Consider the following 25,310-nt stretch of genomic DNA (forward strand, 5'->3'; position numbering starts at 1 on the left):
CAATTTGGGGTTCACCAGATTGGAAACAGCTAATTAGGCTAAATGGGATAATGTCCTGAGAATTCTGGGAATTGAAGTTCTGACCCATCTGGGAGGCACCAGGCAAGACAAACTTGTCCTAGACTCTGGCACGTTTCTCAGCCGTGGCAACTTGAAGATGTGTGGACTTCAACTCCCAGAATTCCCACCCAGCATGCTGGCTAGGGAATTCTGGGAGTTGAAGTCCACACATCTTCAAACTGCTACGGTTGAGAAACACTGGTCCAGCATTTCCAATCCTAAATGGCATATCTAGGGCTATATGCAAGTGCTGAAGAACAGAGCACACCCCAGAAGTCCTGGTTAGATAGGGTTATAATTCTGCTGATTCAGTATTCAGGCAACTGTTTTTGATCCGTTCCTCCAAAATCAATGAGATACTGCTTAATGCATTCTAAAGCTTAGCCAGTCAGAATGTGTATTTCTTTCTTTCTATCTGTCTATCAGACTGGGCATGTGTTGTTGTTTCCCGCCCCAGGGCTTTAACATTAATTTTGTAGGGGAAAAGTTAGCTAGTTGTATCCTCTTGGAGAACTATACTGTACTGGGGCAAGGGGCAGGTAAGTGCTTCAAACAAATTGAAAATAATGGTATTGAATTACAGAAAGCTAGAAAAATGTCTGAATAGCATCTCTTATGCTAGGAGAGTTAAAAGCCAAAATACTGTGATTACTTGTCAACACGTATCTGCTTGAAAGCAACGGCGAAGTGAGGGAAAAAGCAACAAAGGAAGCTTCATGATTATTGCCAAACCTCATTTAAGCACCAGTTTAAATGTCCTTGATGTAGACCTTCCGAGACTTAAAACTGAATGCTCTGCATATGTTTTCTACCCACATTTGCAGTATGACTTTATTTGTTATTCATGAGAATAGATTGTATTGGTCATTATGTTACCAGGTATTAAACAAACATGGAGATAATCTGTTCAGGAACTGATAGAAACACATTTCATACACTTATTGGTCTTGGGGAAATAGACAATATACTACCATACCAGATGCAGCCTGGTCTTTTTATATACAAGTTGTTTTTAGGTCCAATTATGGATTTTCTAAAGCATCATTCTAAATTGAATGTCCACTTGGTGTGTTGGGGCTACAAATCTGAACATTCCAGGCAGCCCTCCATTGCCAATGGAGGGTCCCAATTTGGGACAGTTCTAAGCACAAAACACATCCATCAATAGCCATAAGCCACACTACATGCTGTTCCGGAACGGAGTTATTTTCTTGCAGCACCAGCAGCAGACATGACATCAGACTTCAGAAACTTAAATCAGTTCCTGCTTTGTAGCAGGAGTAGTGCTTATTCACCCTGGCCACTCATTCACATTTCTTTGCAAGAACAACAATCAAGCATTAACACAAATTGCTGACAGTGTCTCAAAAGAAGTTTAAGCATCCTGTGTGAAAAACAACAATGGAGGTTGCCGCCTAATTTTTGCAGAGAAAGGCAATGGTTCAACATCTTGCTTTCTTTTTTGGTCCAGTAAGGTTCAAACCACAGGTGCTTTACTTGGTTTGGGAAGAGAGCAATAAATTAAAATGGTCCTTTTTAGGATAACTAGGACTGATGACCATGAGCCGTGCATATCTGGTACATATTAGTTCAATTCTATTCTCCTCCAAAAAGGTTGGCTTCTCTGATTTCTCAAATTAGGACAAACAGCGATAGTTTGGTTAGGTCCCACAAACTGTGGCTTTAAACCAAAATAAACCGATCCCTTAAGGAGAGACTATCTTTACAAACACAGTAATGCAGGCTTGATGCAGTAAAATTAGAAGAAATTTCATTTCTTTTCCTGTATAACTTAGGTTAACAAGATAATCTCAGTATCTCCTAAATTTCACAGTCTATCCTATGAAGTGGGCTTCTAATTTCATTTCATGAGAAGAAGAAACTTTCTGGGATGGCTATCATTCAAATCACTACATCTGTGTTGTATATTTTACTCATATACACATAAGCAAGAAGCAGCACTTTATACAACAAAAGTTTTCATTCTTATCACACACACAAATACACACACACACACACACACACAAGCTTGCACATATTTTGCATTCTGTGGCTGGCTACAACTGTGTTCCATGCCACCAGAATGGAAGAGGACAGGTCTGTTCAACGTCACGTGGCCATACAGACTCTATACAAGAAGTACTTTCTAAATGACAGTGCCCATAAGGTGACCTCCCACCCTTTTATATTCATAGGACTGAGTCATTAGATGTTGGATCTTTAGTGCAAGATGGTGGAGTGGTGACAGCTTCGTCCTTGTGTGTTACCAGAGGTGATGTTTCCCCATCAGCCTTGCTGTTTGGAATGGCTTCCACATGGACATCACTGAGTTCTGTATCTTTCTCCTTTGTTTCTTTTGGATTCAGATAATCAAGGATACCTGCTCCAAAGGCATCACCTTCCACATTCACAACTGTTGTGGTCCGGTCCCTGGTCAATAGGGAAAACATGGAAATGTTTTCACTGGTGTTAATGAAATGCATCTTTAGACATTTGCAGAGGCTCAGACTGCCTTTAAAAGCAACAGATTTGAGATGTGTCATTTGCCACCATTGTAACAATGATCTGTGTTCAAGACTAAAGATATCAAGAAGCACACTAAGCAAAGCTGCTTTAAAAAGTAGTTAGCTCTGCCCAATTTTCTGTAAGCAAAATTAGGATCAGAAGCTTAACTGGCACAGTTTGCTGAAGGACGGTGGTAGTACCATTCTAGATCCATCAGTCATTTTTGCTGACCAGCAAAGTGGATGCTTCCTGCTTGGCTGGAGAGCTTGACTGTGAAATTGGGGACTGTACCAAAGGCAACTCCTTTTGAGCCCCTACCTCCAAGTTTAAACACGCCCCACCAAGATTTTTTTACCATCCTTCTGAGGATTAATGGAAAAAACACCTAAATAAACACTACATCCTCCTTGAGAAGTTTTGATGTTTCAAAAGTCTGCTTGGAGCAAAACTTAATTAGATTTTATTTTTTACAGTTATGGCTCTGCCCAGATCTAAATATCTGAGCCTCAAGATGCAGCCTCTCTTCTACCACATGCCAGGAGAAAAAAAACACTGCAAAATCTCCCCCTACCCCCAAGAACAAGAAAGTGATTCTCATTTCATGGGATGCGTGTTTTTTAATAGCTCATTTCCTCTGCTTATCCCCCTCTTGACTTCAGGTAGGTTTTGTGATCATCAGAATGGGAAAAGATGCAGATCAAAAATTTAGAGCACTAAGACCCTTGATACTTTGAGAACCACACGAGCCAAGAGCCAAACTGCACCCATTTGGATACTTACACAATCCAGTCCACAGCCAGTATGAGGGAGATATCATTTGTGGGAAGCCCAATAGCCTCCAAGATAATAGCTATGGTTAGAACGCCTCCAGCTGGAATTCCAGCCGCTCCCACACTGGAAGCAGTGGCAGTAACCCTGTCAATAAAAATTATTTTGGGTTATGCTGAAATTTCATATATGCATTAAAATAACACTGAATGATACGCAAAGTTTATTCTTCAGTTCTTAGGGATCTTTCTTTCATTCTACATGCTGATGCCACACACTGGAGCAGTGTTTCTCAACCTTGGCAACTTCAAGCTGTGTGGACTTGCAAATGTTATCAGCTATTAGCTTAATTGTGGTTGCATCAAGTTTCCCATTTGTGCATGCAGTTGACCTAAATCACTGAAATGCAACACATTCAGAGAAGTGGCTTAATGAAATGTCTAGTTGCTGCTTCCTCATACACTGCCAACCACAGCACTGTCAAGCCAGATATCCCTTTGGGCTCTTATTCTCTACACCAGAATAAGGTGATGTAGAATAAACTATTATCTCCTAGAAGGAGAAAAGTGCAGCTATTTTCAGCATTTCTCTACAAGGCGGAATTTGTGAATGATGCTTTAACCAGAGTGCAACATGCCAAGCTAGAAAGAATCAAACTGGTTCTCTGATTTCTCTGATGCACCTGAGCAGCTGATACTATCACTCACAGAATGGTGAAGATCTGTCCAATATTGAGGTCGACACTGTTCAGTTGAGCAATAAAGACAGCAGCTATACATTGGAAAATAGCAGCTCCGTCCATATTCACAGTAGCCCCAATAGGTAGAATAAATCTGCTAATTCTTTTGTCTACTTTGTTGTTATCTTCAATGCATTTGATCATTGATGGAAGAGTTGCAGAGCTAGATGGGATCAAGGAAGAAGCACAAGAACATCAAGTACAGCAATGTTCCCTGCAGCCCAAAATACAAGTATTTGTCTCTCAGCCTGAATATATAATGCAACATTCCAGATACATGCTGTTCCTGAAAAAAGATTCTACTTTCCAAAAGAAATACCCGAATCTTACGAGAAAAAATAAGGGAGTTTTATTATACATGTTTATTATTATATCCATTTCAATTCTATTACATCTGGTTTAAAGAAACATTCTTACAGTCAAGCACCTCACTATTCTCAAAACACTTCTCTCCTATCCTATAAGATACAATAGTACGGCCATTAAAACCTTTACCATCAAGCCGTATTTTACCATATGCCCCATTCTAAAAGCCTGCTTTATATTTTAATAACCATGGAGCCCTTGTTTTGCAAGAAAAGCTATGGAGCTACGACATTACTCTAAATTCCAATAATGTCATCCCCATTTCAGAAATAGAAGGGAAAATCTACCAACCTGGAACAAGTAGCAAATGCTGTGGTAAATGGAGTTATAAGTCCTAGCAGAAAAGTAAAAGGGTTTTTGCGTGTAACTGCAAAATAAATAAGTGGTAAAATAATCCCTCCATGAATAATATGGCCAAGAATTGATGCAAAGATGTATTTTCCAAGGCTTGTCACCAGCAAGATAATATTATCCATTTCCACAATCTTGCTCCCAACTAGAAATGTAATGCCGAGTGGTACATACCTGAAAAGGAAGCACTGAATGTTACAGCTTTTAACAAGAGTTTTTGAAAGGCATATACAATTTAAATTAAATATATTAAGAACACAAGAGCTTTGTGATGTATGGAAAATCCTGAATAACTTTCTAATTTTCAACAGAATGAAAAATGAAAAAAAAAATGGCCAGTGACTTCTAAAACCCACACTAGTGCTACAGAATGGGCCTCAATACAGAGTAAGTATCAGATCGTCATACAAGATTTCCCTCAGTAAACTGAATTGTTGTCTATCTCTTCTTCCAATGTGTGTCATGAGCACTGATGGCGAGCAGGAGGGGGCCCCTATCCAGGGGGGAAAACGCATGCGTAGTACTGAGGAGTTAAGCAGCCATTCAAAGAGACACAGATCAGACCCGCCTTGACTTTTGGGGTGTATCTGTCTGGGTTTTTCCCACACTTCTTCAGTTTGTAAGGATTTTCTGTCTATATAGCAGTAATGAAACACTAGAGACCTATTCCTCGTCTCAGCGTGGTTCCTGACTGTTAGGACAATGTGGGTCATTCATCTGCACATTTGCTACTACCCTTGAGATGACCAACTAAACTGGACTAATTAAAAAATCAGTTAAGAGTCTGGCTTCTACTTTCCTTTCCCCCTCAGGAAAACAGAATACTTTCTTTTTACAAAGCAGCGCCTGAAGATTTCTCTGAAAACGGCAGTGGTATGGTCTGAAGTGGGACGAATTTGCCCAAGTGTACCTTCTTGCACAATTTCAGCTTCCATGACGCTTCCATTCTGTAGAGGCATTGTATGCCAAAATTGCAAGTCCTGCCTGTGAGCTGGCCCACTTTTTAATTCCAATACTGAATCAGAGAAGAAAAGGCTGGCCTTGTAATAAATATTCAGGTCAATTGCACAAGAGACATGAGAGAAATCCAGGCCTTGACAGGCCAATAGCCTATCTACAGCCCTCTTAAGTCAATATATACTAAAAAGGGGGCTGATGGGTTTAGGCTGCTCATTTTCCTATACCAACTTTCCATGCAGTGCTGGCAGAAGGAAGTTAGGGTTAGCTGGTTCAGAGGAACGGGGTATATGTCCTTACTGGGGAACAACATCTTGATGCACAACTGGTAATTCTGTAAAACCTGCTATTGTTCCATGACCATAGCTATGTATATCTTAAATAAGCAATAAATAGGTAATCCTAAATACTCTTGCTAAGGAGCAAATGCTTTTAAATTCAGTAAGAGTTTTGAATAAGCATGTTTAGACTTGTTCAGTTAAAAACCTGAAAGATATGGAAACAGGTTATTAAATATAGCTACACAACCAATGTGTGTGCAAATCAAATCCAACTACTGAATACACCAACAGGGTTTTAAATAAGCGAATATTTATGCTCCCTCTAATGCAATTACAGTAATTATGAACAAATAGGCAGAAATCTCTACTACAGTTCTGAGCATCTTTTTCAAGGGAGAATTCAGTTTCTAGGTAAGCTAGAGAAGTGTATCTAAGCCACAGACCTTCCCCACGACAAAAGGCCTACCTGATATTTGGTTGCATAGTTTTTACCACACCACTGATTACTCCTCCCAAGTACCAAGCTGCTATTTCATACTCCTTGCCTGATGAAGGGAGTAAATGGTAAACATTCTGAACATTTCTCCTTATTACACATACCACCTTCTGTTCAACCTCACATTCTGCTGGACACTCAGCTGGTAATTGTCCCTCTCAAATTAGATGCCCTAGATGATGGAGACCCTTTACTTCAGAGTGTAGGGCTGAAGAGAGGGTAGTATGTACAGTAAATTTTGTTTTAAACTGGCCCAGCACTGGAAAGTTTTTCAGATTGCAGTATTATTATGAACACTCACCACATAATCCAAGATACTAAGACCATGGTTGCCTCATTGAATGAATTAAAGAAACGAATGAGTTCTTCTCCTTCAGGTCCAAGTTTTTTCAAAGCTACTCCCAAAATCAAAGCGAAGAGGACAAGCCCCAGAATGTTCATTCCTTCAAGTTCAGTGCCAACAGGGAACTGTGAATGAGATACATATAGCCATACTATTAAGTGTTTTAGTGTGGTGTTTCAACTACAGGAAGCTAGATCTCTAAGACAATTTTGCTTTATCTTTTGATATTAACTGTAGTAAGTTAACAAATGAATGGAAGCAGCACCCAGAATATTATAAAAGAGGAACTCACTAAAAATATTCTCTTCTCTGAATGCAGATGTAATCTTTCAACAGAAGAGATTATTTTCAGAAGAATCTCCAGAATGAAGATGTTGGATCCTCATTACTTACCATGTCAGCATAAAGATAAGTGCATTACATATTTATGATGAGTACATTACTTGTACTTATAATGTGAGACTTTTACAATACAAGGAGCATTTCAATCTGACTGTGCAGTTTGGAAGAAGGAAAAATCATTTACCTAAACTGACTTGTTTATTCAAAGTGGCCCTTGATACCATCCAGTTATCTTCAAATATTTTGTGCAGACTACAAAGGCAAATAATTATTTCTACATCATTTTGTGGGCAGGAGAAAGGTATTACAGCATACAATATATGTGTGTTGACTGAGGATGGGTTTGGGGCATTTGAACTGAGGACACTGACCCCACCCTTACATGCATTCAAGATCATGGCTGAACAGAACCTATGCATGTATAGTTCATACTGTTTGGGAGTGGTAGGGAGAGCAATCTTTAATCCACATTCCTCTCCAGATTTATATTGTCTAACATGTCAAAAGAGATAATTAACTGTAAGAATAAAATGTAAAGTTCAATTAATTTGTTACTGGGGATGGAAGGGGACACAGCATTCAATAGAGCTATCCAATAGTCAAAAGACTATTTAAAAAAGAGAAAAAAGCAAGTAGCTAAGGCATAGTATTTTGTAGAAAACATAAATAACATAAATTTGTCACATCTCTGAATAAAATAAATCTTTGAGCTTTTCTTCCAATGTTTGTACCACAAGTGACCGCTACATGTGTGCTATAAGACAAATCAAATGCATGAGATTGCCAGGGTAGACTTCAAATTCTTCCATTTAAAACTTATCCTAGTATTGCCCAACACTGGAAGAAAGATGCAATTCCGACAATATCATGCAGCATGGTTAATATAATCATTTACAGTCTGGCTTCTAAGGGGCCCCAAATGTTTATAAACACCACAAATCAATAGAGGCAAAAGAAGGGGGAAGTTAGAAACCAAATAGCCTTTTTCTTTTTTTTCCTTTCCTTATTCTTTGGTATTTTAATCATTGTCAAATTTGCTTTGTTTATCTTCCTATTTTCCTTTTTCAACATGCGCAAACAACATTAAGTAGCATTACGGTAGAGACTTTAATACTAAGTATTTGGCTTAAGAATGAAACCTTTATTGAACAACAAATACTTCAATGCAATCTGAAGCAGTTTTTTAAATGTTATATTCAATTCTGGATGAAAAAGTTCCATAATTTTACATTCATTAACAGTGACATTTTAAATCATAATAAATATTGATATAATATTTATTTTTTAATCTTCAGTGGTCTAAGTGGTCTAATAACATTGGAGTATTAATATTTCATCAATTCTGTATGAATATCACTGTATCAAAACAATATAATGTATTGTATATGTAAATTTCACAAAAATATAATAAAATATTATTTAAAAAAAACTTGATTCTAGTGACTTAAGTATTATACTTAAAAGTAAAAGTACCTGAAGAAAACTTTTCCAAGTATAATGATAATTGAAGCTGCTTTAGGTATATCAAACTGATTTTTTTTCCTATTATCAACCATGACATACTATTGTTCCTGTTGGGATACTATTCAGACTTATAAACTTAATTTAGAAATATACTGTACATTCACCTTTCAGATATAATTAACAAATGCTGTAAATAAAAGAATCAAAAGGCCTTTAAAATAATAAACTTGTGAAGAAAATACAGGGTTAACTGAAGAGCTTTGCTCCAAATATTTTGACATTATAATAAAATACAAGGAATCATTAATTTGGGTCACCTGCAAACATGCCCCCCCTGCTCCCCCACCCCAGATCCTCTAAACCATGCAGAGGACTGAAGGAGAAGGTGTCGCCACCTTTCCTTCTGTCCATGCAAGAAGGTACTCCTTTTAATCATCTTCTCCTAAAACCCAGGAGAAAATTAGGAATTGTGTTTTGGACTAGCAGCCCTCTGGAACTTGTCCCTGACTTTGAATGTGAATGGTTACTGTCCACTGTGGCTGGGTGTCTTTACTCATGACTGATGTAAAAAGGTGATTCTCGCCTCTGAGGACTTGAGGGAATGATCCATCTCTCCTATGTTGCAGAAAATGTTTGACCCTAATCTTCAGTAATTTAGAGGAAGAGTCTCTACAGAGTCAGAAAGTCAGCAATTCCTATTATCTAGAATAATGTACAGAGCTATCCTGTACAGAGTTTACTAAAATGAATGGGCACATCATCAATAAGTCAAGGGACCCTATAAGTTCTGGAGTTCGGACTGGGCATTAGTTCCAGTTATGATTGCAGGACTGCTTAGTCTTATGTAGACACAGTGCTGTGCTGAAAAACACGCAGGAATTTTTGGTCCATGTCAGCAAGATGAACTTAAGCTCTGGTGTGGTACAATGTTATACAAACATAAGCTAATATTCCTAACAAAGTTATAAAAATATTTGGTTCCTAGCATTACTAATGACAAGAAACTGCAAAAACAGAGATTCCCCAAGTAGAGATGGGAGGGGTCCTGTTACTTCTTCTCCAGTGGTGACACCAGGAGACAAAGCTTAGATGATGACTCTAGATCAGGTGGAGAGGACTAGAGCTAATCCCCCACCTCCTGCTCACTTTCAGTGAAGCTCAGGGTATCCACAGCTTCAGATGAGATGATTTTACAAACCAAACATACACTGCTTATACTAGAAGGAAAAATGGTTCACAAGCAGCAACAGCAACCCAGGACTCAAGGGCAGCCTAACAATATCATGCTGTGTTTCTAAGCTACCCAGAGAACTTCATACACCAGTGCAATGGTAGGTGCCAAAATCAGAGAATTCCACATTGTTAAACATCCAAAGGGAACAATAAAATCTTATGAGAGAAAATAAAAAAGAGAACAATTGTTTCAAAGTAGTGTTACAGATTTGGGGCCTATTTAATATATCCTCTCATAGTTCTGTAGTTATTAACTCCAAGATTTTGTAAGAAGAGCTGTTGGTGAGGGTTTTCTGAGGCAACATTTGACAAAATGATGTAAGCAGGAACCATGCTGTTTAAGTCAGAGCTACAATGGCCTTTGAAAGCATAGGTAAGGAGCAGGGAACCAGATCAGGACCTGGAGGCAGACCTAACTTCACACTTGTCCTCATGGGTCAGATATCAGGGCAGTGGATTTGTGAGACTGCTTGTACCCTCCACAAAAGTGCTTCCTGGTGCTTCTCTGCTCAAGACGTTTTTGCTTTCTGCCTCAACCATTGTATACTTCCCACTGCAGGGAAAGTACAGAATATACATGAATTGGCATGACCCTTTTCAAAGCTTCCATGAGCTGGGAAAGTATAGGGTAGCTCCTGCCTCCTGGGATGGCCCAGCCTTCTGTATACTTTCCCCATTAAGGGAATGCACTCTGCTGGGACTGGCAGGAGGACACTCCATACTTCCTCATTCAAGGAAAACAAGGAGCAGCTAGCCATTGTAAGTTAATGAGGGACTCTGAAGAGAAAAAGAGACCTCATTTGAGATCCGTCTGCCAGCAGAAGATTCCCCATCCTTGACCCAAGTGGGAGGCAAGTAAGCCCTGTGTGCCAGAAGCTAGTCTATGCTGATGCTGCAGGTGAAAAGGAGGCGAAGAACTGACTTATTTTTCCACAGCAAATTTTATGGCACTATAGGGAATAGGACACTGGCAGTCCACTTACCATCTCCCAAGAGGCCTCTCATTATTCAAGAGTCCTCCTCAACCCTATCGAACTTTTCAAAAACCCAAGCAGTGGCAAGGGAAGGAGGGGATGAGAAACTTTCCTCCATGAAATTCCTTGCATTTTATTATTCAAGTAAATGTTTACTTGAAGACCATAGCAACTTATCTTAATTTTACTAATATTCAAGGGCCAGGTTTGGATGGTGTTTGGGGTCATTTGCTGATCTGTGATTCGAAGTCTACAATCATAAAAGCAGTCCACTATGACAACAAATCTCCACTAAATTCAGTGAAGCCCATGAGGATTAGTCTTGATGGTCTACAGGCTTTTAAGTACATTTAAGTTACATATGAACATTTTCAAAGGCTAAACATATTTGGGGAAAGAAGGAGGAAGAAGAAGATAATAAATTCTGGGTTTAGAATAAATAAAATTGTTTTGGGAAGGAAAAGTAAAGTATTATTACTTTCCCCCCTTAAATTATATACCAATTGCAAAAAAAATTGCCATTTTCTTTACATTCTTGTGAATTCACCTGTAATATAGTATGCTGAGTACACAGAGTCATACTGGGGAAACCCTGAGATAAGATAAGAATACTTGAGGGCTTTTGATAAAGTGATTTAACTCAAATCTCATGGAAATAAATTAACTTTTCTAATCCTAATTAGATAGCACTTATTTACAGACACTAATACAGGCTTTCTCTGTTCTCTTCCTTGCACCATTTTGGTTCACACATAATTCTGGTTCTAAGGGTAAGTTTGGATCAGTCAGCATCTGAGCTCCACCTACTTCTCAACATGTTGTATAGGTCATGGCACTTCTGGACAACCAGCATTTCTGCCTCCAAATCTATCTCATTCTGGTCCAAAAATCCATTGATCTGGACTGTTTTAACTCTTTCCATAATGTCTTTCTTTCATTGCAACTCTTGATGCACGGAGCAACTCAAGCAGAGACTGTCTACAGTTATTTGGCAACAGACCAGGTAGAACTGTATGTTCTAGGCTGCTAGGGTTTTTTCTGTGGGTTCTCAGTCTGAGAGAGGGCAAATGCCTTGAAATGGAAGCCGCCCCTCAATGGAAACAACGATTGAGATTTTGTGCAACTATAAGCCTGTGAAGGCAATATGATTTGGCCACCAGAGGGCTCATCTTGCTAGATCTCATTGGACTGAGACTACCGTGTATCTTCCTTCCTTGAGCATGACAGCCAAGGTGAGATAGAAATATAATCAAAAGTAATATAATGAACAAGAAAGCATCCAATGACTCAAGACTGCAAGAATGATCTCAGCACATGGCACAGAGGTTAGCTCGGTAATTTGTTCCTATTTTTTTTTTAGCCCCTGGTCTATTACTTAATATTCCACGCAGGCACTACAATAATGTGAATTGTGTAATCTTGATGTGATATTATAGAAATACTGCTTCTGTTATAGATTTTGGTTTTCCCTCCAGGCCAACATGGCTACTTTTGCTTCATGCATAGTTAGAAGATGGAACCAAGGCAAGCATTGATATACAGACAAAAATATTTAATAAAAAAAAGCCCTTCCCTTACCTTTTCAATAGTGGCATTCCCAAGAGAGGCATTTATTATTGCATTATAATCTGTGATGTACTGTTGATGAGAAATAATGTTTTGATTAAATACATGTCACTAAAAACCTGCTCTTGCTATACTCAAGAATAAACAAAATTTTCCAGATGTTGAAGTCTAGAACAGGGTTGGCAATGTGTGGTCTTTCCAATGCTGTGGGACTGCAACTCCCATCATATCTCACCATTGGCTTTATTAGCTAGGGCTGATAGGAGATGAGGTACCCTAATATTTGGAGGCTCATGCACTGCCCATCCCTATAGTCTAGACGGTTTTCTTCTGTGCTTATTTTTTTCAGGGATGCTTCTCAACCTCCTCTGACAGTACAATCCTGGGCATAGTTACCTAGGAACAAATTCCATTGAAAAGAATGGGATTTAATCTGAAGAAAAAAGAATAAATAAAGGCAGTAAAGCCGCTTAAATATTAATCGTGATGATACAAAGGATTGACTCGAAAGTGTGTATACAGAATGACAACTTTAACAAAATCATTGCTTACCTTTTCAATAGTAACATTTCCAATGGTTGCATTTCTAACTATGGCTTTATAATCAGTGGCATACTGTAAATGGAAAACATTGGTTTTATTAATATTTGTGACACTTTTAAACAAATATACAGGTTAAAGCTACATGGCTTGTAAAATCTATCTCTGGATTTTTTAATGTGAAATATTGAGAACTACAGCATCATTTATTGATAAAGTTATAGATCCCAATTTTGTCATGTCTATATTTTTTAAAAACTAATAAATGCAATGATGTTGCTTATGCATGAAAAACTTGCTCATGCCTACAAACTGTTAACTGCCTCTTGCATATCTGGAGTGTTTTGGTAGGGCGAAGGAAGAATAAAAGCATTCAGTCATGATGAGCTGTCTCCTATACATCTACACATCAAGCTAGGAAGAAAAGAACAGCTGGTAAAAGGATACCACACCCAAATGGGGCAACACTAGCAGAAGGTCCTCCGCAATGCATATCTGATTTCTTTTTAAAGCACTTCTTGGCACTTTGGATTGGCGCTCATACAGCTAATCACAGAACACAAGGATTTCCTATTACCAAACATGGAATGAGACCAGCTGACACTGAAGTGCCAGTTAAATTGCAGATTGATTGTAAGATTGCCCCGTAGTTATCCATAAGAAGACTGCAGCACTTAATGGAGTTTGTAGCTGCCATGGAACATCGTAACCACATATTTAGGTCTGTTAGACTCCCAGATGGATATAATAATGTGCTACGAAGGATTGTACCTTATTAAAAGACTAGATTTTATTTTCTAAAATAAATTTCGGGAAAAAATGATAAAGCACATGCTTCAAAAAGCTCTGAATAATATTTAGCTTGTGAAACTATGGCCCAGTAATCTTTCTGGCCAGACAAGTGAGTGTCTGAGAGCTCCTGGCTGTTGGGACCAACACCACATGTGTGACCCAATGAAATGTGAACAATTTAGGGAGGGAGCAAGAGAAACTCGATCATGAGCAGTGGAAGAACAGGGTAAATAGGTGGCGCCTTTATTAGTGGGATTGAGAGCTGATTAATAAGATTCTGTGCTGAAAATAACATGGGATTTAAATCAAACAATGTAAAGGATGTGAACCGGCAGCAAGAGTTTCCTTCCACAAAGGCCAAGACTCCCAGGGCTTGTTTATATTTTACAATTCCATACTAAGAGTTCTTATTTTGGCATACTTCTCTGGTTTATTGCCCCCACTATCTCATAACTATTTTGGTAGAGAAATATTTTGCTGTAAAGGTTGCATATTTTTCTTGTACGGTTGAAAAGTGAAGTCCAAAGAAAATGGGAAAAATCGTTTTCAGAAATCCAGATTCAGCCAGAGGCACCACGAAAAGGTCGGAGTGCCAGATTACTGCATAATCAAAAGCTTCTTATCAAGGATCCACACATCAAATTGCAAACAGGGAGAAATCCTTCCATTGGTCTGCCTTCTTCAGCATTTTGAATTTCCTAGTTATCCAAATTACTATGGACTCCGTGATAGCAGGTGTTTGCTTAGATACCCTTATGGATCTGTTTAGATAGACTCTTGTAAATATATTTTTGTACCACCTGTATTTTGCTACGTCCTGCAAAGAATCGCATTATAGAAAATCAAACTCTTTTTGACTGAAATCTGAGTCCAGAACAGATTTTTAGATATATGTATATAGATAATTACCGATCGAAAGGCTGCAACAATGAGATTTGATGGAAACAAATTTCTGGAAAAAAAAGGAAGACAGAAAAACACGAAGAAATTAGGAGTCGACAACAGTTTATAAGCTTAATGGTTTGCACATATAAAATAATGTCCGTATTTGGATTAAAGTATGAGTTCATCACTAACAAGACACAGTACTTTTCTGCATCAGCATTTTCAGGCCTAAGTAGACATACTTGCCTTAACAGCATATTTCAAAGAACATACAAATAATTAACAATTTAATTAATAACTGTTTTCTTCAGCTGTCAGATGACACTTCCTACAAAATGTACAACACTAGAGAAAGTGCAATCCATGGCCGGTGATTGCCAAAAAAATGAGTAAATAAGAGAACGATTCCAATTAAAAATGCAAAATAGTCTTAATTTCAAAATTTTGTCAGAGATATTTATTTACCTATTTTATTTTTAACATGTCAACATACTTATGCGTAAATGGAGAAACCTACATGCTTTTACTGCCCTAAAGATACTTCTGCACAGCTACTAGTGTCACCCCTATTACCCTCTATGGCAGCTTTGCTCCAAAGGTTGAGTGAAGCATTCGCTGAGGTCTGTCCTCCCACACTGCCAGCTAGGGCTCCATCCAGGTGGTCATTGGGCAGGTGCAAAAATGGCAAGTGCAACCTTTTAGCGAGCATTCCTGCTTCTCTGTTTCAGAAGGGAATTGATTTTTTAAAGCAGCAACTACTTAACTATTGTTAAATATGTTAAGTACAGTTCAAATATATAGGTAATCAGTACCAGTATAGAAATCAAATATCAAATGTATAAGCATTCACAGAGGTATGATGTCAAGTAGGAAAAGTCCTATTAAAAAGAAAAGTCATTGTTGTTTATTCGTTCAGAAATAGCACACTTAAATATAAATACAATAATGCAACATTGCACTCTATTAACTAAGATTAAAAACTAAAATTAAAGCTAGCTAAGAACCAGATGTTGTTGTTTATTCGTTTAGTCGCTTCCGACTCTTCGTGACTCCATGGACCAGCCCACGCCAGAGCTTCCTGTCGGTCGTCAACACCCCCAGCTCCCCCAGGGACGAGTCCGTCACCTCTAGAATATCATCCATCCACCTTGCCCTTGGTCGGCCCCTCTTCCTTTTGCCCTCCACTCTCCCTAGCATCAGCATCTTCTCCAGGGTGTCCTGTCTTCTCATTATGTGGCCAAAGTATTTCAGTTTTGCCTTTAGTATCATTCCCTCAAGTGAGCAGTCTGGCTTTATTTCCTGGAGGATGGACTGGTTGGATCTTCTTGCGGTCCAAGGCACTCTCAGAATTTTCCTCCAACACCACGGTTCCAAAGCATCGATCTTCCTTCTCTCAGCCTTCCTTATGGTCCAGCTCTCGCAGCCATATGTTACTACAGGGAACACCATTGCTTTAACTAGGCGGACCTTTGTTGTCAGTGTGATGTCTCTGCTCTTAACTATTTTATAGGGAATCACAAAATTAATTATAGATTAAATCTAATGCTAAATGTTGAATCGAAGGTGCAGTAAATTAACAATATAAAAATAAGATATGCTATCAAATCTACTAATGTAAAATATTAATAATTAGTTACAGCTACTAATTTATTCCTACAGAACCAAGGATTAATGGAACAGATACAGAGATATTGCTCATGTAGACCAGAAATCAGTTGTCTGCGCACATTCACAGCTGCTGTGTAGAACTTTGCTACGTTATGCGTACTAGGGCTTCTCTAAATTAACATAAAATTCCTCAGACTGGCCTGGAGCCTGTAACAACAAAGGGAAAATAAGCCTTCTTTGAGTATTATTATAAAATGAGCGATGTAACAGCACGCAGAGGATGGATTCAATTGAACCATCACTACAAGGGCAGGTTTGACTAGCTGTAGGAATTTTATTAAATCTCCTATATGAAAGAGCCGAAGGCGAGCTATTGTATTTGGCGCTGAAGAAAACCCTTTGTTGAAACTGAGAGATCAGTGAGTTGATGTAATTAGCTGGCTTCCAGTCAGGGTGGTTAAACCATACTTGGATGGATTTGGGGATCCTTTATAATTACATTGGTTTATTAACTGTGGCAAGTACTAATGATTCTTTTGGATGATTTCTGCAGTAGATGGCTTTTTTTCCTAGGACTATGCCGTATGTGCACGTGTGCACTATAGATGAAGAAAAGAAGTTGCCATCATGCACTCCGGCAGCCAGAGTTCTCTCTCGTTTCATATTGTCCATGTCCACTTCTTCTAGGATCACTGTATTCTCAAATCTTCAAGATGTGAAGTAAGAATGCAACAAAATTGCCAAAAGAGAATCACACATCGGCTGTGTTCATACAGTTTACCTAACCTGGTCAGGTAAAGATCCAGCAGATGCATTTGCATAACTCTGGTTAGTGTTATTCTTGGTTAGTTTTTTTATGCCCTAGTGAGTAATCTTAATCCACCTTGTTTGGTTAATCCCCCAGTCAGCGCATTGAGTGAAGCCAGATAATGGGTTGATTTAGTAACTAAATTAAGAGTATTGTATGAATACAGCTACTCTATCCAAGTCATGTCAACCAAGGAGTCAAGCAGCATTAGGAAATGCCCCTGAATATGTCCACAATGGCAAATGTTACACTACAGAAACACTTCATAGAAGACCACAGCATAACATAGTAGAAAATACTAGAAAGAGGGAGAATAAAATCCAACAGAAGGACTTAACTCAGACCAGTTACCAGTCAACTTCCAAATATAACTTCTGAGTTAACCTGATTTGCTGTTTACCTGACATAACCTGCTATTTGCTAATAACCTGTCAGAAGGGTGCATAGTGAAAACTTTCTCCTGAAAAGGGTAAAAAGACTGCCATTTGCTCACTCCAAAAACAAGCTGAATCCTGCAAATGTCCTACCCCAACATATAACTTCAGATCAGCCCCATGCATCCCAAGTATCACAGAAAATGCACCTGCAGAATAAACAGCTCTAATCTGTTATCAAGAACTTTTAAAATGTATCAAAAGTTAGAGGCTAACTCTATAAACACTGCTGGGAATAGGAGCTTTCAGGCCCATTGTACTCAAGATAAAGGGAACCAGAAAGATTGGTGAAACAAAAAGAGGACCCATTATCTGAAGCACAGTTAAGCTGTCTGGTCTCCAGTTCTATATTCAATTCACACTATACGAACTTTCCCACAGCCATTAGGAAATGCTAAAGTCCACAGCTGTCTAGACAACTGCATTTATCAGCAGTTTTGAGCTTTTAAATTGTTTTTACCTGTATCAGAAACGAAGGGAAATAATTTAGATTTTCTAAAAAAACAATGCTTTCTTGTAGACTTCATTTTTATTCCAGACAATTTAAACTAGACCATTCCGGATATTCTTAAAAAAAGTAACATCTTTGGGTTACAATTTTCCCCAATATCCTAAGCACACTTGTAATAACGTAACTTAGCAATGTCCTATTCATAAGTTGATTTCTTTTTATTAAGAAATGTATTAGTTAAAGCTAAACTATTGTACATAAAACTATGTAAGGTACATTAACCTTAAGGCCATATTTGCTGAAAGTATAAGGATGGTTGACTGAAGAAAAGGATCTCTATACAATCTTGTACTAAGATCCAGGGATCTAGATGCAAGGAAATGCTTCTTTAATCTCCTTCAGCCTTGTGTGAATACAGAACAGCAAATTTCCCCATGTCTCACATTTATTTCCCTGCACTTGTATCATTAACAAAAGAATTTATTTATTTATTTTATTTATTTATCAAATTTTTATCACCGCCCATCTCCCCCAGTTTTGAAATTCATCAAAACTTTTGTTAGTTTTCACCCAAGGATCATTCTTTGCTAGAGACTCAGCTAATGGGAACGGAAACAATGAAATGATCAAAGGTTTTTGGTCCTTCAGTTTGTTTTCTCCATGTAAAAAGCCCATTGATTTCTCCTAAAGTTATTTGTTAAACAGGTGACATACCACCTATCCTTTAGCACCAAGACAATCCTAGCTGTTTTTCTCATACGCGGGTGCTATCTCTTTTTCCCCCTTTTATATTGTTTTATTCTATTCTTATAAAACACCAGTAGTACAGTATATTATTTGGGCACAGTGGTTTTTATACAGTGTTGATGGAAGATTATTAACACTCTAATATTTAGATAACTTAAACTTTTAAAGACTAGTGCAATATCTGACTGTGAATACTATATACAAAATGAAGGTCTGTAAGTCCAAAGCAGTTCAAACCCCTCATCCCCAAACTGGAGCCTCTAGAGTTATTCCAGAAGTGTTTTTGTTGTTATCCATGTTTGAAATATTACATATTTGAAATCGTACTAATATACTAATAGATTCCTGGTCCCACTGGAATAAAGCTGATACTAGGCTACAACATCATACGCGAAGGATGTATCCATACAAAGGCCTGTCATAACATTCTTCCATATGACAGAATTATTATGTTGAAAATAATTAGATGCCATTCCATGGAAATGATATGGATCTCTATAGCATTTTGCAAGCTGTGTTTTAGATAAAACCAACTGATTGGTTTGAACTGGTTATGGGGAACATTCGCAGTAAGTTGCAAACTAATTGGCTAGCATATCTATATTACAAATACGCAGGGCTGCAACTGGGGGGGGCAAGCGGGGCATGTGCCCCAGGTTCCACGCTGGGGGGGTGCCAAAATGAGTGCTGGGGGGCGCCAAAATGGGCGCGGAATCCATGTTTGCCCCGGGTGACACAGACCCTAGTTGCGGCCCTGCAAATATGAATCATACAATCGTAAAGATCCCTCAAATACTGATACACACATACTCACGAACCTTCTACTTGAAGAACATTCTTCCCACCAAATTAATTGTGGTGGTTAATTAAGGGCTTATTTTGAGGGATAGAAACTTGAAACTCATTAATTTCCTTTAGTATAAAAAACTAAACGAAATGTACCACCACGGATGTGACCCACCTGGACTGAGATCAGGTGGCAGTGATTCATTCCCTCATCACCATACACTTAAACAACTATAATGTACTCTACATGAGGATGCCTTTGAAAGTGACCTGAAAACTGTAGTTGGTACAAAATTCAGTCACCAGGATGTTAGCAGGAAAAAGCTCCTACTGCAATGGCACACTGATTCTCATGTCATTGTCTTGATTACCAAGAGGTTTCTGAGTCCAGTTCAAAGTGCTGTTTTTTTAACATACAAAGCGATACATGATTTAGCTTCAGGACACCTTAGCAACTACAGAATCACTTCCAAGAGGAATCTCTCTGGCCTATACAAACATGTAGGGGGAGGATATTTCAAGTCCTTATCCTATAAGAAGTCAAAATGGCATGGACCCATACGGAATTCTACTCTATAATGGCCTCCATGGTGTGGAGCACCTTGCCTCTGGTGGTATGCCTGGCATGCTACCAACCGACCTTCCACAGCCGTGAAGTTCGTTTTGTTTAAACAGGTGTTTGGAGTATAATTTTTAACTTTTATATGATATTGTGACCTTGATCTAATCCATAGCTAGGGGATGCTGGCACAAACAAGAGTTCTAATACAGTTGGAACTTGCTGCTTTAGGGGACGGCATGCCTGCCTTTGAAGGGATAAGCCCCATCTCACTGTTTCTTCTCCCCCACAGGAAAATGAAATTAGCTAAAATGTGGGGAATGTCAGTAACTTTCCTCCCTTTTTGGCAGCAGCTAATGAAACAAGGGCAAGTAAATTCTGAGCAAAAAGATAACCCATCAGGCATTTTGCTTGGTGACTGATTTGTCGTGAGAGAAGAAGCAGCAGGAAAGCTGTTAGTGGAGCTATCCAGTTGCTACCGATGTATACTGTAGTTCCCAGTTTCAGTCAGTCATCCTGAATTATCGGGGCTTTCAACTCCTACATCAATTTTATTTCACAAAAAGTCAGGCAGGCAACATGTCGGTCAACATTTACTCCTTATTCACACTGGAATTGAGCATTTGCCAAAAATAAAACGTTTCAGTCTTATAATTATAACTGGATGTGTGACCCTTAGTTCTTCATTGGTGTGAAAAGAATGATACGGTCGGCCATATAACTCCAGAGCCCCAAGAACTCTGAAACATAACCCTACTTATAAAACCACAGGAAATGAGCTATATTAAATTAAACAAAGAGCTTTGTAAAAAAAAAAACAGACCTACCCTTGAGCAAAAACTATTACATCACTATTGGATACTTTGAGTTTAGACTTAAGATTTATGCTGGGAATTTTTTACACATATTGATTAGAATAAAGGTTGGCAATGTTGCTCTTGTAAATGCCAGAGCACATGCCAGTCTCCTAATTAGGTACTCCAGAATACCCAAAAATTAAAATTCTGCTTGACATCATGATGATTAATAATGCTTCACCATTCTTTTGAACTTTTCCTCCATGATCTCTCTTCTCAGTTTTAAAGAGTGGAGATAAATTCATTTAATTCACATTTTAATATGAATTGACTAAACATGTATGCACCTCCCAGTATGGAACCCCAAACATAGTTATCTTTCAATTTTCACTATTCTGAATTTTGCAAAGCAATTTTCCCACAAAAGAATGTGTTGAAAAATACGTACACCAGAGAAACTGCACGTAAAAGGCCTACACGTTTTTAAGTTTGATTTTCATGCAAAGAACCATACATTGATGAGGAAATGGGATAAAAATAAGTTCAAAAAGTTGTACAAAGTAAAATAGGCATGTTGGTCTTTAAACTTTATGTCACAATGCACCTTAGTTTTAACCATCTTAGTTTTAACCATTTTGATACACTAAGCATTTCTTCATCCATGTACAAATAAGTATTGTCTGTCAGTATGCTTATTCCCTAAAGGTTTATTTCAGGCCTGAAATTTTGATGTTATTTTCCATTAGAATCCCAGCATAAACTCAACCAGCCTCAGTGCAAAAGCCACACACTCTGAATCAGCAGATTCTGAGCTGCTTTGTGTACAAGCAATGAGCCGGTTCAAACTCCTTCCACACTTTTTGTTACAGAATTACAGTTGCAGTCTTTTTGTTAATTGATCGGGAATAAGAAGTTCCAACAGATCAAACTGGCAAGGGATCTTCCACTAGATCTGGATGTTTCTTCTGCCCATCCCAACCCTAGATCCTCTAATCAATTCAATGTGATAAGCAGCCCGTAAATACTAAGCAACTCTGATGAGTAACCTCGATGGGAGACTATGTAAGAGCATCACATAAGCACAATTTGTCAGCAAAAAATTTAAAGATTAATATTGTGGCATAGCTTTTAACAGATTAAATGAGTTTTCTCAGATACAGCCTAAGATTCTATGAAAGCCTAAATGAATTCACATGTGGATTATTTATCTTACACCTATTTAGACCCTGCACAGAAATGTTACTGACTGTATCATATATATTGCTTGGCTTTGAGGGCCCTCTGTTTACATTTCTCTCTTTTCTCAATTTCCTGTATAGAAATCTGTAAACTGAAAATACACGTCCTACATCTGATGAAATGGCCTCCAGTTCTTTAAACCTTATACCACAACACACCTGCTAAGTAAACCTTGAAGAGCCAAAACCTGCATGTTGTCAGGCATTTCAATTTTCTAATCACATATTGGCCACCTTTCAGGAATCAAGAATCATATTCACAAATCCTTATTCATGAGCTTTTCCATTAGCACTCATCTTTTGCCAGTACTTCACCCGCTTCAAGTTCCTTGCACATTAAAGATGGAACACATACTAATTTCTAGCAAACTGGTCATATAAGGAAGGGATGAGGACAAAGGACATGGTGAGTCCCTGCTATTTCTCACCTTCCCCAATGTCCAGAGCAAGGTAAGTATCAGACAGACCAGGAATTTCTTGCAGTGATGAGTAAGAAAGTAAATAACTTGGAATTTTTAAAAGCCAAACATCCTGGTATCCTCCAGGCGTTTTGGACCATAACTCCCATCAGTCCTACACATGTAATCAATGTTAGGATTATGAGAGTTGTATTTCCAAAAAAAAAAAAAAAAAGGGCAGCAGCCTGCCTTGCTTCCCACAATGAAGCTAATGAGCAGGCCAAGAGTCATCACATCCTCTGCCCTGATTCCTTCAAGTTCGCCTCTTGACTAGAGCTCAGGAGGGAAGCCCCCTGAATTCCTTACCTTGCTAGGTCCAGGAAAGAGTCCACCGTCTCCTTATTGGTGGGCATGGCACTGTCCAAGCCCAAGTCTTTGCTATTGAGCTCCCCGGCGCCGACCCCGGGTTTGATGATGAAGGCCAAGGCAACAGCGAGCGCCGAGGCGATCAAAGTGGTGACCAAGAAGTAGGCGATGGCGATGCCGCCCAGCTTGCCCAGTGATCGAGTGTCCAGGCTGGCTGCTCCGGAGACCAGGCTGCAGATCACCAAGGGCAGGATGATCATCTTCAACATACGGAGCAGCATCTCGCCCGGAAAGGCCAGGTAGGTGACCTGGGCCCGGGTGAGCGGCGTTTGCCTCAACAGGGCGCCCATGGCCACCCCAACGAGCACGCCGGTTACGGTCAGGATCACGATGCAGTTTTTCCTCAGGAACCGCCCGAAGCCCCGCAGCTGGAAGAGCTGCAGCCGAGGCTGCTTTACTCCTTCGTCTCCGGCCTCGAAGCCGGTTAGCACCGTCGGCTCCAGATAGCCATTCCGGCTCTCAGCTGGCTTCTCCATGCCGGTCGGTTTGGGTGGCGAGAACCGCTATCCAGCCCAACTCAGAAAAGGCGCACAGACCAAATTGTGGTCCGGGACAGAGGCGCTGGCAGGTCCGCCCGAGAAGTCTTATAAATGCCCCTGCCCTGGAAAGGTCAACTCTTCCCAGCTGCCGGGTGGCCTCGAAGCACGGAGCGCCTTTTAAGCACGACGAGCCCGCTCGCTCACGTACTGGCGTGCAGGCGAGCCGGCCAGCGGCGGCGGCGCCCTCCCACCCGATAAGGCTGATGCAAGGCAAAGGCGCTCTGGGCAAAGCCCCAGCCCCCCTTTCCCACCCGGACCGCTCCTCCAATCAGTCTCTCTGGCGCGGTAGCCCCGGCCCCTTCGGGAAGCCTCACGCAACTCTGCGTGGGGGACTTCAAGCGAAAAGGGGGCACCGAGCGAACGAGGGGCGCGAGGGAGGAACAAACAGGCTAGGGCGGGGGCGGCGGGGGCCATTCATTTGTCACTGTCGGGGACGAGACTTCTCCGGAGGGAAGGTACGGCGCGTCCTTAGAATTTTATTTCAGCGGCATCCACTCGCCTCCCCTTTTTTCCATAAATGGCGACAAGGCGAGAATTGATAGGAAAGCGTCGAGACGGGGCCGCACTCATTGCAGAATAACGCAGAACCCTCGAAGTGGTACGAACTCCGGACCGTACCACTTCAGGTTCTAAGGAGGAAGCGGTTCTGAGCCTTTTCTCCGCCTCAAACAGTATTTCTTTTCCAATTAAAAAGAAAAAAGCAAGTGAGAGAAATAGTTCACCTGCCCCCGTATTGGTTCTCGGAGGCGGGAGCAGGGGCTAACCCACGATAAACGGCCCAATGTGTTTTCTGCTGCCTGTGATCTAAAGTGGTGCAATCCTTTCTACGGCGTCCTCCCATCATTCGACCTTCTTTATTCCTCCGCGCGTTGGCTGGAGAGAATGCACGGTCTGATGGAACCGGGTGCCTCCTCGGCGGCGGCGGCGGCGGCGGCAGCGGCAGCGGCAGCGGGGATTCACACGCTAGCTCTGAGAAGCGAGGCCAGCACCTGGGATTCACACCGACGGCCAATATCAAGGCTAAAAAGAGCCCCGGTTGGCCCTCCGCGAGGGGCAGCCTCGGAAAGTTTGGGTCCTCCGACTGTGATAGGCTGCGCTGCCAGCCGGAGAAGGCAGGGGTAATGCTGCTAGATGCCTCATCCCTCTGGGCTGCAACGGGACTGGGCACCACGTTGCTGCCTGCAGGCAGAGAAATGGAAATGCTGCTCTTGGGTGGGCAGAAGATGGCAGCAGGGAATGGTTCACCCTCCCCCTGCCTAATTTTGTTGGGGCAGCAGGGAACCCTGGAAGTGGAAGCCTGTCCCTTGCAGCCGACAGAGGCAGCCGGCCACCCCCCTGGGAAACAGCCAGGGCTGCAAAGAACAGGTGCTCCCTTTCCCTCACCATCTGGGCATCCTGCTAGAGAGAACGGGGCCTGCTGTCTTCCAGGCCAAGCCTTCTCCTGCCAAGGGAGAAAGGTGAGACTGCAGCAGCTGCTGCCCTTGCTTCAGCAAGGGGCAGAGGCAGCTACCAACGCAAGTCCTTGACCCAATCGCCTCCTGGGGCCTGCTAATGCACCTTACTCTGCCAAGGAGAAGCAGGGACAGCAAGCTTTTCTTTGCCACCTCTTTAGCTGCTGGCTGAAATCGCTTTTGAGGAGCAGTCATTGGCCCTCCTGCCAATGGGAATGAGAATGTGGTAATCAGAGAGAGCACCCTCTGCTCTTCTCAGGGCACCGCCTGGATAGAGGAGAGGCAACTGCATGGAGGCCTCCATTGCCGAGTGGCTGGCTTGGGTGGCAGCTGCACGGAACAGCTCTGGTTTATTCCCTCTCATGTTGGGCAACATGGCAAGTAGTTCCAATCCCAGTTACTGCTC

At 40.5% G+C, this 25,310-nt stretch overlaps 1 protein-coding gene across 1 annotated transcript; it reads right to left on the reverse strand.

Moving 5' to 3' along the window:
* Window positions 1-230: 230 nt before the first annotated feature.
* Window positions 231-23,630, reverse strand: SLC1A4 (solute carrier family 1 member 4). The gene is made up of 9 exons (XM_063316687.1): window positions 22,855-23,630; window positions 14,687-14,729; window positions 12,998-13,060; window positions 12,458-12,517; window positions 6,825-6,991; window positions 4,730-4,963; window positions 4,041-4,235; window positions 3,346-3,480; window positions 231-2,490 (listed from the first exon to the last, which is right to left on the reverse strand). Exons 1-9 carry the CDS (start codon window positions 23,388-23,390, stop codon window positions 2,250-2,252), a joined length of 1,674 nt encoding a protein of 557 aa, XP_063172757.1. The 5' UTR covers window positions 23,391-23,630; the 3' UTR covers window positions 231-2,249.
* Window positions 23,631-25,310: the final 1,680 nt, after the last annotated feature.

The sequence above is a fragment of the Candoia aspera genome, chromosome 1 (assembly GCF_035149785.1).
Source record: "Candoia aspera isolate rCanAsp1 chromosome 1, rCanAsp1.hap2, whole genome shotgun sequence".
NCBI lineage: Eukaryota > Metazoa > Chordata > Lepidosauria > Squamata > Boidae > Candoia > Candoia aspera.